This window comes from Patagioenas fasciata, chromosome 3, assembly GCF_037038585.1.
Source record: "Patagioenas fasciata isolate bPatFas1 chromosome 3, bPatFas1.hap1, whole genome shotgun sequence".
NCBI classification, from domain to species: Eukaryota; Metazoa; Chordata; class Aves; order Columbiformes; family Columbidae; genus Patagioenas; species Patagioenas fasciata.
Genome location: NC_092522.1, coordinates 7781452 through 7798359, shown reverse-complemented (window position 1 = coordinate 7798359; position 16908 = coordinate 7781452). Strand labels below are relative to the sequence as shown.

General features: G+C 41.0%; 1 protein-coding gene across 2 annotated transcripts in view; it reads right to left on the bottom strand.

The window, feature by feature from the left end:
• The window catches only part of PCSK2 (proprotein convertase subtilisin/kexin type 2), a 209364-nt gene that overhangs the window by 51922 nt on the left and 140534 nt on the right, over window positions 1–16908 (bottom strand). For both annotated transcript variants that reach the window (XM_071805696.1, XM_065833914.2), the window contains one exon: window positions 649–762. In XM_071805696.1, the coding sequence (XP_071661797.1) occupies window positions 649–684 (36 nt within the window). In that variant the 5' untranslated portion in view covers window positions 685–762. The remainder of the gene's footprint in view (window positions 1–648; window positions 763–16908) is intronic.

Sequence of the window (16908 nt, the reverse complement as noted above, 5' to 3'; positions counted from 1 at the left end):
TGCAACATTAAAACTCACCAAAACTACTTTATCAACTTTTTAAACAGAAAAATATCATTCTGGTTACTTTTTATGTAAAAATTTGTTTTTTCTTTTATGATTAAATACTTCTCCATATAAAATATGACATGTTAAAAATGAAACAATTTAGCAAAATATTAATTTCTTTTGACATTCACTTAAGCCAAAATTCATCAGTTTCCAGCTGTTCTGCTTTTGACAAGAGAAAATCAATATTCAAATTTCCATAAGAAAATAAAAACCTTGGCTTTTTCTAGCCAATGCACTAGAACTTCTTGTTATAATTCTATAACAATGTTTTACCCGGCAACAGCTCAAAGACATGATTCATAGGCAGTTTTAGGGGTCACATCAGCACACCAGGAATGCCCACAGGACACCAATACAGTTCTCATTCAAGTCTTCTAAGGATCTTTCCGTTGACTGAAATGAAATTTAGCTCTTGAAATGTGCTGGGTCTTCCCAGCATAAAAGACGTACAGTTAAAAACAACAGGACAGAGCCTTGGATCCATTCACAAGTTCTTGTTACATATTTGGAAAGAACTCTTGCAAAACATTGCAATAGCACTGAAAGGCTTGAGCGTCGATTATTTAGTTATCACTGTGATTTTCTTTCAAAACTTACCAGGTACCATTGCTTCGTGAATAATGGATCATTCATGTTGATGTCAATGTCATTGATGTCTCTGTATCCTCGCTTCCTTCTGCTGAAGCCTTCTTGTTGCACAGCTTTCTTTACCTGGAAGGGTTAATTATTACACCTTTAATTCAATATTCTTAACCACAAAGATTTTTTCAGCCTTGTTCCCATGATGGATAAGGATTATAAAATCACATTATTTGTGTCAGTGTCACTTATTTGCAACTTCTAAACTTGTGGCTGATTTCAGTCAAAATTTGTGAAAGTTCAGAGAGCCCAAGGACAACTACAATGACTGCGTGGGGAAGAGACACTCAGAAATGTCCTATCTGGAGGGATGCTACAGCTCAAACATGTTTAAGACACCTGAGAATTTGCGTAAGAAAGACATCATTAGTGTCAGGGATCTTCTTGCCATACTTTGTTACAGCCATCAATACCAAAAACAACGTTGTTATTAGAAGCTAAAATGATTTAATTAATTCCCAATATGTCACTGTTCCAAGCTGCAAGGATGCAGGTCTCAACCACACTTTTATTTTTCTTCAGGGCATTTTCAGAGTATCAGATTGCATTTCCTGCCAAAGAGAAAGCTGGGAGAAAAATACCTGGGGTTGTGTGCTTTCATCATTCTCCTAAGGATCTCAGAAACACGTCTTGTAGAGCCATCTACTTTCAGGTATTACCCTTGCAATAAATAAGTGATAAATAAACACAATGGCAAGAAAAAAATGGCAAAAAGGCCACTGAACTGACCAGACTGGTTAAAGTGTGAACTATGAAAATACTGGTGATGAAACACAAGTAGCCATAGTTTTTTAGAGATCCTTTCCTTTATGAACAGCAAATCCACAAAAACATTTAACTAAGTACTGTAGAGAACAAGAAATGTTAGACACACAAATATCTTTGGAGACAGGAACTACAAATATCAGACCATAATAATCTTATTTGTACCCATCTAAAAGAGCACTCCTAGGGGAGATCACTGAATACATGTAATTGTTGTATGTGCTAACATGTTCCCAGACCTTGCAGGAGTGCTGTCAATTTGGCGTGCTCTTCTTGTACTCTTTAGCCTAGCACCTTGAACCAAGATGACATGAGTCCCAGCATTTAATTTAAAAAATAAAAATGATTTTAAAAAATCTAATCCTCTTGTTCAAGGAGAAATGCTTAAAACCATGAACTAAATACATCTTGAGAAGCAGCAAGAAGGCAGCAAAATGCTAATACTTCCTTAAGCGTGTTGTTTTTTTTTTTAATGGCATAGTTATTAAATAATTCTACTAATGCAGAGAACTGCTTCTACATGTATGGTTTTGGCATTTCTGATTGAGAGGACATATACAGGAGTTGCACCAGTAACTCATGTAGTGTCAAGCAAAAGTAACAGAGGAGAAAGTCATCCAAATGCTAAAGCTTATGTTAGTTGAGTCATTCTTGAATGTGTCCTTCTGTCTCCGTTAATTAAAGCTGGAGCCTCAAAAGAGGCTCGGTGAGGTGCCTAAGGCTGAGATGAAACTTGAATCTAACTGATGGGGGTTAAAAGCTATTTTCCTCACAGCTATATTGCTTCATTATAACCCTAAAAACCGAATATCAATTCATAGGGAGCAGGATGGGGCAGTGTGTCCTGAAAAGGCAGTATCAAATGTTTCTAAAAATGCACTTGCATGGATGCTAACTCCTTAACTAAAGGTAGAAAAATATACAATTTTGAATTGGTAGGTCCTGTTATTTATATATGCACTTCCATTACTTCTGCAGGTTCATTAAAAGTGGGGCAGACTGAAAAGAAAGAAAAAACATAATACAAAATAAGCTGGAAAGAGGACAGTGATTAAGCAGGACCTATACTAGCCTACCTAGTGGTGCCAGGTATCTGTACAGCATAAGCAGGTATAAGCACACTGATACCTCTAAGATAAGGCTCAGTGATGCCATGGAGACAACGGAGCAATCACCTGTCATTACGCCTTCCTCCATTTCCACCCCTGCCTCTCTGCTTGCAACCGCGAACCCCGAGCTGTCACCACAGAAAATCATTATGAACAGAAGCCAACCCTCACTCAGGGAGATGCCAGAGAAAAAGATTTCATGCGCTTGTGCTCCCACGCAGGCTCGCTGGCTCTGCAGGACCTGCTGCATTAAGGCATGGAATTAGGATTTAGTACAAAAGGATTTCTACTAATTAAAAAGCAACGTTGCAGAGCCCTGGCTTTTCTTTAAGACAACCTGGAGGAAGTGTGGGGGGGACAATTTGCAGAAATAGCACAGGCTGGTTTCCCTCTTCAGGATCATCTCATTTGTCTGATTTGTTCCATCTTCACAATAATTAATTTTTTGTATTATATTATATTACATTATAATTTCCTGAGACAAGGAAATACAGCCCTTAAGGAGGTATAACCTTCTGTGAACTAAAACAACTCTGTAGGCTGTTTTCTGAATATTTTACTCAGATTAAAGGGTACAGGATGCTACAATCCATGGGTGTAACAGTTTCAGAAATTCTGAGGCATAGTGAAACAAGGGGTTTTTCCTTATGTTGGCTAATGATGGTAACTCACATAATCACATCCAGAAAAGATGAGACATTTGTGTCATAAAATGAATTGCAAGGTTGGGTAAGGCCAGAGTAGCTTCCCAATTACATAAGCTACAAATTGCCTTGTATAAGGAATCTCAGCCAGCATGAGGTACGAACTTGCCCTTCTCCTCAGGAAAATGTGTCTAGAAAGCAAATATCCCAAGATCAGATAACACCCTTACAGTCCATAAAAAATCCCCCAATTAACAAATTTATCATTGGAAAAGGATGATCCAAATCCAATGACTTGAGTGGGGAACTGCTCGTTTAGGGCTCAGATAGCTGACTCAGGAGAATCTTGCCAAATGAGTATCTGCATTAGAAAAATATTGGTTTTCCAATGCTAGAAACTTATGCTTTCATATCTAACTGAGATCAGGGGAGAGACCACATCTGATTCTGCTTCACTTTATGGTTTTCTTTTTATGGAAGAGCAGGCCTCCCTGTGGCATCAGCAACATAAATGCATTAAGTATCGCACTGCAGGTATTATGTTTCAAAAACACATACAAAAGAGAACATCTTCACTTGTGCAATGGTAGAAAATCATTGGGAAACATTCTGATCTTCAAACAACCATAATCCCACATACTGGTGGCAAGTTCAGACCTGGAATCCAGCCCTCAACCCAATGCACAAGGCAGCCTCATGACATCTTTTAAACACTTGTTTCTCTAACTGAAGCAGGAAAAGTAGCATTTGTAAGACTCAGGCTTTTGATAATAGCATCTCTGAATTATGTGAGTCCGTGAAGCATGATACTTTTGAAGGAATGAGATTTTCTTACTAAAATAGCATGAATTCTACTGTTTCAAAATTAGCCTTGTTTATCAGCAGTAACAGCCTTTTGTTTATTTCATACTTAATTCATTTATTCCTTCTTCATTAGGGTACAGGATTAAGTGAGAGCAAAATCTGAGCATCTACTTCATTAGTATGTGACTAAATAATGTAAAAGTTACTGGCTGTCTTGCAATCAGAATGAAGGTCATGTATCAAAGAAGGTAGCCCACGGATGATAAGATCCTCACAAGGAAAAAAGGTTCAAGTATTGATTTTTAATATAGTTGTACTTATGCATGGCACATAAAGTCACTTGGATGATAATAAACCAGCAGGATACTGCTGCAGAACAAATTAACAAAATAATCAATTGACTGCAATACTGCTCCGGGAGGGCCAGAAACCGCAGCACTCGAACTGTGCACTGTGAATGCCAAGATAATCAGCTCCTCGATTCAACAGAACACGGTTAATTGTACTGGTGAGCTCCTGCAGTTAAATGACTCTGTTATATTGAGCATAAATGACAGATTTACTAAATTATACCAGTGGGCGCACAAAAGTGGAACAGTGCACACAACCCCAACCTCGAGAATCAAGAACTTCAGAACAGGAGAACTGGGGCCAAATTCCAGAAAGAAAGTCTCAATGATGACACCTAGTAGGCATGGCTTGCATGGCTTTTTTTAAAATAAAACATAACACTGTGATGATCAACCAAAGGGAACAGTGGTTCTTTTTTCTCTAAAGCCTCATGGTCAGCACGGGTTTGCTCCTGAAGGTGAGGGAAGAAGTTGGAAACTCACAACTTGTATTTTTGAAGAAGTCAGGCTGCTGGTTGGACACAGGGCCTATGAAATGTATTGAAGATCAGTCTCCCGTGAAGGTGGTTTGGAACAGAGCGGCCAGATGCACGAAGGCACCGCCACCTTCAGCCAGGGGAAAGCTGTCCCAGCTGATGCTATCATTAATTTCCTGAGATCCAAAGGAACACGACAGCAACAAAAGATGGAGGCGGAAAAGTTCAAGTGAGGCAGAGTTATACACACACCGAATTATCTTTAAAAATTAACGACAATGGGATATCAAATACCTTCAGCAGCTTTTCCAGGGCTTATCCATAAATGACAACATCTCTGTGCCTAAACACTATGCAGAGTTAATGAGTGAGTGTGTCTCTTTAACCTCTGATTATTGTCCAACAGGTGTCTGTGGTAAGAAGCTCTGAGGATGTCAGAGAGAAGCACCCATCTCACATTCTTCTACATTTTTGTTAAAGCCCCAAAGTAATTGAGTTTTGTGTGACTCTCCACTACAAAATAAAAAGAATAATGCTGACCTTCCTCACTAGCAAAAAGAAAGTATAGACCTACTTGAATTGTAACTAATGTCAGACAAACCAAATAAAACTGAATCACTTTTAAATGGCAATTCAATTTAACTTAAATGGCATTTCTGTTACTGAACCAATAACCTGGGAGGGGAGGCTGTTAGACTCCATCCAGCCACAGCAAAGCAGAGATGGATGCCTTTTGTCTTGACAAAGCAGGATCCATCTGCTTCATTTCAAACTTTCTGAGCCTGTTTCAAGGCCCAGAAAGAATGATGAGGGATGTCAGGGAGCTTGTGAGCGTTGGTTGAAACAGTGTCATTAGATATCAAGGACCTGCTGATTTCTTTTGGTTATTACACTTCGTCAGATGTTCTGGACCAGTTCCAGTTTTTCACTTTCTCTAACCAGCCCCATTTGCCTCCACAACACTACTAAATACAGACCATCAGTAGATACTAAAACCTGTCGACACCCTGTCCCCAGTCATCCCTCTTGGGATGCCTTCTCAGTTTTCCTTGAATCCAGCTCGTGGTCGTCAAACGTCTTTCCCCTCTGTCTGGATATGATATTGCAAAAATGCAACATTCCTGGTGGAAAAAGCCAGGGACAAAATACTGCAACCATCAAACTCTGACCGTGACTGCCTTGCACAGCAAAACCTGGCATCGTTGGGGCTGCTCAGTAACTGCTCTGCAAAAATCACCGAAAATTGTAAGGTACATTTAGGAAACTACCTCAGAAGTTCAGCATCAATCAGGCAACAGTAAAATAGAAAGGTGAACAGCCTGAGCTCAAAGGTTCCACTCAGGCAATCAACCTATTTCAACTGAAAGACTATTTAAAGAACTCATGTTTCAAACAAGTTCACATTTAAAAAAAAAAATAAATGCAAGAACTGACTTGCTTCTGCCTGATTTTATGACCTTTCATCTTCCTGATACTAGTTCAGCGCTTGGTAAATAAGGAGCTTTCAAAAATAAAAGAAGGGGAAAAGAAATCAATATTTTTGTCCATTTAGCAGGTCTCTCACAGTTCAGTGACATTCAGGAAGCGGTGAGTAAAGAGACAAGGAATCAATGTGTAAGAGGAGGCTGCAGATCATATTCAGCCTGCTCGGCTCAGGGATCAATAGTGCTCCTCTGGCTTCTGCTTTGAAATGCGAGTTGTTCAGGCTGCAATGTGAAATGAATGCCAAGTATGGCCAGTCTGCAATGGAAAATGCCAATTTGTTAAAGAAGAAATTTCATAGGATCATGCCCTCTTTGAAAAAGGGTTGTTGTTTTGTTTTGTTTTGTTTTCTCTAAGGGAGAATTCAAGAGGAAAGTCTGAAACAGAGAAAAATCCTTGGATAACTCGATATGCAGCCTGTTGCCTGAAGAACAAGCAAACTGCTTCACACCTCTGCTCTCTCCCCAGTTTGGCGTGAGGGCCATATCCAGATCTTTACTATCACAGGTGCTGTTTATTCTAGGAACACTGTTCTTATTTCCATTTTTTTTTCACTGCTTAGACAAGCCAAAAAGAGAGCAGGAGCATTTCTGAAATCTTAACAAGTTCCCAAAGGAATGAAGAACTGATTCTTATTCTGCACGGAGAAGCTGGCATTACACTTTATGGTGTATTACAGAAAAGTCCAAGTAGTTTATATTTCAAAAAATGTCTCATTGCAAGACAGCAGGACGGTCACTACAGTTACAAAATCAAAGATCTCAGTAGGAAAGAAGTTCCCCAGAGGTGGGCTATAACTGCATGCATTACATTCTCCATTGGATCTGGAGACTGCAAACCACAGGGACACTTTATCAGCAGCTTGTGGGTAAATTTTGCACTTCACTGTCTCACCAGTTACACTGGGCCACAAAAATAATCAGTCTCTCCAAATTCATCAGAATAATGACCTCTCAGCGCAGGTGCAAATAACAGTATGCCTGGTCACAGAAAAGAAAATTGGGCCCAATGCACATAGGGCACTATTGACTGCAGATTCTCCCTTCTTAGCTGCAAAAATAGTTGCTACATGTCACAGTTTTCCCCTTTCTTACATCCCTTTGCCAAGTACTGCAGATATTATTTTCTTAAAACATGCCTGGAAAAAAAAAGCCAACAAACCAACTTCTTTTTCCTCGACAGTAAAAGTCTTTTCATGGAGTGATTTTCATTTATTACAAAGGCCACCATCAACCCTTGAGGTGATACCCAAAGGAGGTCTAAGTTTATATTTGCAGCCTCTCTATAGTATAAAAGGGTTTTAGTTTAAATGGAAAACAGGCTCGGTTCATCTTCAACATCGCAAAGCTTCTGGCATTGAGACTAGCTTTTGGATACGTCTACGCAGCACGAAGACAAGAGGTGCTCACATGATGCTGAACCTTCTAATTTAATAATTCCTTTTTTTGTCGTCATTTGTTCATTTATAACTTTGGACTGTTTCTTATATTCCTGGGCAGTCTTCCAGAAAAGGACTTTTCTCTTGCTCCACAATAGCTTACTACAAGGAGAAAGCTACTACAGAGTCCACCTTTACATAACCTTCTTTTTAAAGATTTCATTAGTATGGCTGCTCCTTCTACACAAGGGATGAACATCTGATACACCCCAAGAGAACAAGAGGGTTCATGGGCTAAAGCTTCCTCTTTGATTTTAAGGCAATTTATTTCATGAATAAAGTCTCCCAAATAAGTGGGGACTGTGAGAAAACATCACTTGCAGAAAAATCCGTTCAGTTTGGTTTGTATGGGAAGACTCAATTGACAGGTGAAGTTATTCTCTTTGTTGAAGCATACCCTTGACTCATCCTGATGCAGAAGAGACTTCTTTAAAATGTGTGACTATTTGTGCTAATGCCAAAACACATTTCCAGTCATAAAGCACCATTTGTAGCAGTTTCACCTCTAACGTCATGTATTTCCTTTCTAAAGATGCCAATTTGCTTTACAGACATCAAGTATACTCCATATGGACAGACTGGAAGAGCCTTGCAATATGCCTGTGTAGGTATGCATCATCATTTAGAGAAAATGAGTCAGCACAGGATAAAACCTTAAAGTCAGTCCGCAGTATGTGCTGAAAATAAAGCCCCTGGTCTTCAAAGTGATTCTGCACTTAAAAGGTGGCTCCTGACCTGTGCTACAACTCTTCATACCTCCACTTCATTCTCCACAGCCTCCTTCCCACTCAGATTTCATGTAATAGCTCATAACTGGCCTTGAAACATCTGCTTTGAAAAATAAAGTTCCACATTTTCTGTCATGGAATTACTAGGATAGATTAGCCCCTTCCCACGTTAAGAGAAAGTATGTCATAATGTCATACTCATTGAAGAACTGCATGCTGCCCCATCCTTTATGTGATTTGCTTTGCTATCCATGTGGACTCCTTTTCTAAACAGCTTCTAAGTAAAAAAAAAAACCTAAATATTTTTATATAGCTGCCCCAAGCCAAAGACAGCGTTCAGTCATGGTAACAGTGGTGGGTTCCTCTCTCATGCACCGGGGCTTAGAGTAAAAGTTTACTTCAGCTTCCTCTGTCATTTAGGGCTCTTACAAACAGATGAGCCCCACTGGATCCAGTGGCAGTGACAAAGTTCTCATACAAAAGTGTTGCCAGAATCTCAGCTGAAGAGCAGCTTCCCAGAATAAAAATGGTATCATGGCACTAGGAGGGAAGGCAGACTGACGTCAGTGCTGTTGTCCTACATGCAGTGCAGGAACTGAGCTGAAAATGAATTTTATTTAAATTCATTCAAGAAAGTCTGAATTAAAACACTTACTTAAAAGTAGATGTGGGTCCTCAAAACCTGGAGTCATGGGGTGACAGTGATGAAAAGTTTGGCTGCACCATATAGAATACAGGCTTTCTCAAACCTGGGTTCAGAAAGGGAACATGTGGCTTTTGCTTTCTTCTTCCTGGCTGCAGCCCTGTGAGTGCCCCACAGAACACAATCCTTTCTCTTTTGTAACCTATTCTGCACTGTTTTTGCTCAAAACAACTTTTCCTTTCCCTACTTCTTCTGCTCTGTCAGCAAATGACGCAGTTTGAATGTGGGGAGAACACCTCCTGAAGAGGCATCTCTTGGAGTGGCCGTGGAAGGGAGCACCTCTGCGCAGAACATCGCAAGTGGTCACGTCCTCTGCTTGCGGCAGCTCCTGCAGCCTCTGGTGGGACTCGGGTCCCCAGCACCGATCACCGCCCATTGCTGACAATGCTTCCCCAGACAGGTGGTAATGACATCTGCAGAAAGCCCATTTAGTTTTAATAAAAACCAAAGCCTATTTTCACAAAGCTGCCTGCCAGGAGTGATATAGTGACAACTGCCAAAAAGTCTAAGCTTATTGTAATATTTCAAACCTGCAATACTTAAACTTCAAGGTTTGCATGAGTGGTAGTGATGTATTACTGAGCCTTTCTTAACCATTTTTAACGCCTTCACATCTCTGCTGCTATCTCAGTGGAGATGAGATACAGAATTGCGAACCACCGATCTTTGCTAAAGTGCTGCCTGGTGGGAATTACATGGGCTGTACAATGTCTTCTCTCAGGAAATTTCATAACTAGAAGCCAGACACAAAACAGAAGCCAATCTTATGACAGAGGGAAACCGCAATTATTCTGCTGCTCACATTCACATATCTGCTCCTGCACCAAACAGCGGAGTGGTTGTTTATAGCACAGCTACTTCTTTATTCTATTACCATGAATACATTGGATGGAAAAGACAAGCGAGCTTGCTCCTGTGCTTGCCTTTCCCAGCCCAGTAGGAAGCGACTGATGATTTTTATCGATCGGGCTGTATGCTGTAAAGGTTGCAATTGCACTTCTTCAGCTCCTAGATTCAGAGGTTTATGGATCCCTATCACAGAGCACATTAATAAAATCAGCAGACGTTTATGCATTACTGCTGTACAGCATTGGGTTAGCAGCGCATAGCTGCCAGGAACAGGCCATCTGCCACAGAGGAAGCATCAAAACAGAACTGTTCCTAGAGAACAATTTCTCTATCAAGAGGAAAGGTAGGAAAAGCTGGGAAATAAGAGATCGGTCTGCAAAAAAGGAAGAAACAGCCAGCATCCTATTGCTCTGGCCTATTCCCAAGCCAGTTTTTAATTCGATATCTTCAAAGGACTAGCCTTGATCCTTGTCAAGACATGTTGTATATCAGAATCTTTTAATCTTCAGATGTTCTCCTCCAATTCCTGCCTTGGAGCCTGCGGAGAGCGCAGCTGTAGAGCTCCCTGGTGCCCGGCACCATGGCAGAGAGCACGGCCAACTCAGGGAGATCTATGTCAGGGGACTTCTCCCATCTCACCCCAGAATCTGGCTGCCAACAAGTGACAGAAAACCACCCGTCTGCCCCTCAACTCCCAAACTGCCCGGTGCTGGCTTGAGCAGCATCTTGAACCTACGTTCCTCCAGGCAAAGTCCACAGCTCTTGACAAAAAAGTCACCAGGACATGAGCAATTTGGCAAAGGGATCACATCTAGTGTGAGACAGAAGGCAGGAGACCTAACACAGAGTAGCGGCAGGGTCAGCAAAGTGGGAAAAGAGATGCTGGGGCACAGCAGAGCCCACAGAGAATTAACAAGGAAGGACAAACCCGTGAAACTGAGACAAATATTAATATGCTCAGAGTTTATCCCAGCTGAAACTCTACTTAGCTCATTACGAAGACAGAGCAGAATAAGGCACAGAAGCGTGGTCTGAATATTCTTGATGGGTTTTGTCCACAACCCCCTCAACAGAGAGGCTTTTTCCATCACTGCCCCTGTTCTCCAGCAGCCTGTCCTGCTGGCTGCTGGCCAAGCCTCTCTCCAAAGCACATCTGCACAATTAAAATTATTTTCAAAAATCTGGGAAACAAAGGAGGTTCTGCCTTGATTTCAAGGGTCCAGGACATCTGACTGGTTCAGATTTGTCACAGGCCCCTCCATTTATCCAGTGCCTAGAGCAATGCAAACCGGTCCCCAAAGACTACAAAATTCGTTATTAATTGGAGTTGCTTGTGCATCAGCAGGGATTTTTGGAGCCAGAACTTTCCCTTGACCCTGCTGGGTCAGGGTACAGGCTGGTTTAAATGAAGTGATAAAATTATCATCCTGCTGCAAATTCTTTGAGCTATTGCTGCTTTTTTGGCCAGAAATGAGGGAGTATCTTTTCAGCTCAGTTATTAGCATAAAATAATTAGACTTTGGAGTATATTTTCCTCCCAGTGCACATACATAATTTGCATCAATATTAATAGGAACCTCTGTTCAAACTCATTGAAAGGAGGCTGTACCCCATGGGACTGCGAAAGACTAAACCCTAAATATGCTTTCGCTTATCACCAAAGATTTCCACACACTCCTGCAAACTGCTATCCTCATTATATACTTCTTGCTCTTCCTAGTTTATTTCCATTGAGACAAATGTTTAGCAAATCATGGAAGAAAATAATTTGCTCAGGCTTCACACAGCAGGCAATCAAAAATGATGCATGCAAATTCTATGGAAATCGCTCTTTGTGTCCATACTTTGAGACCCAATTCACGCTATGGTTTCCACAGAATAAAAATCGAGGAGAGAAGCACCCTTGATGAAATAACATTTCTTAGGTATGAAAAGTGATCAATCTGTGGTTAATACTAACGGTGCCTGCTGCACGCACATTTAGGGGCTCTTCGTATTTCCAACGAGCCAGCATTAACCTGTGTTACGGCAAGCACTGGAGAAGTGGCTTGAGATCACCAATACTTCACAGAGTAACGAAAGGGACATCTGGGGAAATAACCTACCCAGCAGAACGACTGACTTTACAGCAGTTTGAACCGATGCCTGGATGGGGATATAAAGTCCCATGTGTCTTGGGTCACTGCAGTCTGAAGAAGAGTAAAACATCCAGCACTGTGACAGAATGATGGACTTGGCAAGATGCTGGCAATGCAGTGACGTCAGAGATGATGTCCCTTGTTCTGGACCTCTCCTTTAAGAAGGAGGTGAGCTGTACCTATGAATGAGCATCACGAAAGGAAAATGACAAACAGCCAAGCGCTTCCAAAGGTACAGTGGAATTATGTAACAGATGAAGCTTGTTGTGGCTCAAAATGTCTTTTTATGAGACTGAGGGTAACAACAGTACTCTGCAAACTGGGAAATGTGAACAAAAACTAGAAAAGAAAAAAACATTGCTGAAAAGGACTAAAAATTACTATCATCCCACCTGGGTAGGACCTGTCATCATTCTTAACTTCCCTCAGAGAAAGGGCCAACCCAGCTTAAGTTATTCCCTCATTTCATCTCACCACACGCCACTCTGGACTGAACTGCAAATGAGATCAGGGAAATGCTCTAGCTCAGAAACAATCTTTTTCTTTAGATAGTACTTTTTAAATGCAATCATATTCCTCATCCCAGCACCAGCTACCCCTGCAACAATAAAAGTAGGAATGGTGTCAGAGGAACAAACAGTGAGAACAGAGGCAAGAATACCTAAATTCAGGAACAGCACTGAGAAAAACATGAGGTGAAACCACCACAGTGGAACAACAGTGTGCATTTGGTATCAGCTTTTTGGCTGAGATTCAATTCTCCAGAAGTGCAAAGACCCAGGTTCCACCTTCTCTTGCCCAAGGGTAAATACAGACTCACTGCATTCATTTCAGGGAAATTACTTCACATTTTCACTGCTGCAAACTGGAGCAATGTCTATCTCTTGTGTTTAACACCATCCCTGTGAGGAGAAAAACTGTTAAAAGCCTCCCTCCGGTTGAACGCAAGTTCAAACTTGCTGGGCTGAACTTGTGAGGACAAATTATTATTCTTTGCTTCAGGGAAGAATGTCTGTTTCTAAAGAAGGAACCAAATCAGAATATGCAACCCACTGGTGAGGAGGGACGCTGAGATACTGAGGAAGAATGAGTAAGTAGAGATGCCCAGAGGAGGCGCAAACTGTGAAGCCGGAGAAGCACGCAGAGCTTTGTGAATTGGTGCGTTCAGGTTCTTCAAGCAGCAACAGCACATGGACATGATCTGCAGACCTCCTAGTGCAGACACAGTGCTAGTGTGTCTTGTAAGCACAGGTGGCTCCCCTCCAGCATTTCCATCTTGGAACTTGTGGAGGAGTCAGCATGAGCATCTGTGACCAGTTCCACAGAACTAGTGCAAAAAACCCAGTATGATCCCCACCTGAGGCACGTGTTGTCCCTTCATGTTCTTCTCCTCTCTCCCATTGAAGCCAGGCACCCTCTTCCTCCACAGATTCCTCCAGGTGATGAAAACTGTCCAGGGGAATTTCTCTTCCCTTTATCATAACTCAAATTTGGGCAGCTTGTAGAGAGGAAGAAAGCACAAGATCCTCATACCTTACACAAGCATGTAACTGAGACGATGGTTTGGTCTGGGATGAAGGAAGAAGATTATTATTTTGTTTGTTTTCCATTGAGATCTGGTATGAAAACAGAGTCCTGGAAAGCTACTGTGTTGTTCAGTAAAAATTTATCAAAGGTCCTTATGGAAAATATGGCTGAACAGAAAAAATCCCTTTCCTGTTGTCAACCTTCACAACAAAAACTAAAGGTAGTACTGAGAAAAGTTCTCTCCTATTCCTCCCTCATCTGTCCCCTCTCAATTTAATTCAGAACTTGATTAAAAAAACCCACATAAATCTCAAGGAAATTATTCATCCTGTCTTTCATCAAAATCACTAGTTTCTCTAGTCACAGTGGGTAGATAGATGGCGGTGGTTTCAATCAGGCAAAACATATTAAAAGAGGTTTCAAATCACCTCACGAAGGGGACAAAAACTATTTATCATTTCATTCCACATCTTCATCTGAGGGAAATACGCACAAAGACGACAGCACCTTGGCCTGAAGGCAGTGCTGAGGGTTGGGATCAGTGCGAAGGAGATGCCTGGTCATGGTGTTATAACAAACATGATGCCCCCAGCACCTGGGGCAGGAGAACTGACAGGAGCTAAATTTCCGTTTCCTACCTGCAGAGGCCCAAGAGAGCTGTGATTTCCATGAGCAAATGTTATAATAAAAACTCTGTGACATCTACGCAACCCTAATTGCTAAGAAATCACCGATACGTCTCTCTGGCAAACCATCCCTTCCCCTGCCATCAACACAAATTTGGGGTCAGTAGCGTAGTCTAAAGTAGCACAAACACACACAATTCCCTGAGTTTCTGCTTCTTTCCATCTGTGAACGCGAAGGTGGTGGGGAGTGGACTTTGCCTTTTGGGAAACACTAAACCTATATATTTTAAATATATAATCTGCAGCACATCCAGCCAAATAACTTGTGTATAGCTTATGCAAAAAATTAGTTGCTTGTTGGACAGCAAAGAATTAAACAGTAAATGAAAAAAATGTTACTTAGGTTATAGTCTCCTAAGCACAAAGACCTCTCATGCAAATGTCTGTTAATGCCAGAGAGGTAAATGTGTTTTCTCCATCTGCTGCTGGATGAGGAGGCGTCATCTGGGAAAAGCTGGAATGAGCCACAGAGAAGCAAGGACAGGAGCAAAGGCAGGACCAGCAGTGCTGGACTATACCCAGGGACAAATGCCTCCATACAATTCTGTTATTATTTTATGCTTAGATAGCCTATAGCACAGTAATTTCCCCTGAGCCTCCAGATCATGCATGTGGAAACACGAGATGACAACAGTAATTACAGTTTAAGGTTACTGTCCTTAGTCTAAGTCCTTTGGGTTTCAGAGGATCTCTGCTAATCTCATGGTTTTTATTTTTTCCCCACTATTCTCATCTCAGTTTTCTTATTGCCCAGGTGCTGTAAAGACCACAAATGGCTGTAATCCAACCTCCTTTTTTGACTCTCTCTTTTTCCCAGAACAGGGCATCTGGAATCTACTCCTACTTTTGTTCTGCTTCATTGTATGACCTTTTGGAAAATTTAAAGCCCTCCCCTCTATTTCTTTCCAGCAGTTGTGAAATGGGTATAATCCATGTTTCAAACATGCTCTGAAACCTACAGATTATTTCATTATACTGTAAAAGACCACAAATTATTTCACATGGACAGATTATTCCAGTGGGAGATCTCAAGTACTATATCACCAAAGCAGTCCCTTTCTCACTGTTGTCTATTTTGCAGGCAGACTGAAATTATTTGGGTAGATTTATCTGACTTTCTGTTTTACACTGAATTATTCACTGTTAGCAAGTCAGGTAGGTAATTCACCTTGCACATGCTTCTCAAGTACAGTGCTAATAGTGCTAAGAAGAAAACCACAACAGGTAGATTTTTCTGACAAACAACATTCTCAGGCAAGCATCTGTCTTCACTGAAATACGTCCTTTCTCTATGCAAAAACATTCAGTATTCTACAGTGAATGGCAGGACACCAGTACACGTCAGTTTGACTCATACTCCTAAAAGCAACGTCCTTTTTCATACCTTCCCATCTCCACCCAGAATTTGCATTTCTTTCATACACTCAAACTTTCTTCCAAACCTCACCGTCACATGAAAGTGAAAACATTTCATAATTAAACTCCAAATTCCACTGAGATTGGCAACTCTGAAATGAAGACAATTTTTTCGCTATGGCAAGTTGCTTACAGCAGAAAAGGCTTCCTTGGACAGAGAGAACTAATCTAACTAACCAACCAAACTAACTAACCAGACAAACATTTATATCTTCTTTTACAGGTTTTTCTCCAACTAGCTTCCTGGAAGTAAAAAAAGACATAAATAAATAAATATATATATGCATATATATATATATATCATATATACCTCATCTGCTCTACATGTCAAGTTAACTATTGTTTGGGTTTGGGTTTTTTCTTGGGTTTTTGGTTGGTTGCTTTTGGTTGTTGTTTGTGATTTTGTGTGTGTATTGCTGGGTTTTTTTGGGTTGGTTGGTTTTACTGTAGTGGTTTGGTTTCTGTTTTCAGTGAATTCTATTGTAGTAGTTAATAAAGCTTTCCTCATTTGGAGGACTGCATCATTCACCTCCCATTACCTCCTCAAAACGGAGAGGTTCTAAGAGAAATCTCAGCCTCCTTACATGTTTTTAGAAGAGGCAGGGTGAGTTGAGATCCCCTGGATTTATTTGTGATAAACTCTTCTGGCAGTTTTGGATAAAAATGACTTCCTAGACTAACATCCAAACAGGGCTAAAAAAACCTTTTGATGCAGATGTTCAGCAAATTAGCAACAGAAACAGCTTGTACCAAGCCCCTTTCCTTGCATTTTTCAAACTGGCTATGGAGCAAACACCCAGGGGAGATTTACCAGAATTATTAAAAACTGGTATTAGAATGCAAGGGGTCTGCACAGCTGAGAGAAGCTCCAGCCCTCACAGTGCCACCGCTGCCTTTGAGTTCATTCTTAGCCATTTAGATTCAATTAAGAAGAACAGTGAAGTGAGCAGCGAGTTACCTATTTTTACGAGCAGAAGGCTGGAGTTCTGGCCAATAATCAGATGTTTGTTTCAGAGGTTCTCTCCCACCGGCTGGTTTTCCTTGAATGAAACACACTTTTCATATCATTATGGAAAATGGAGTCAGACCTATAGGTGTCTGGA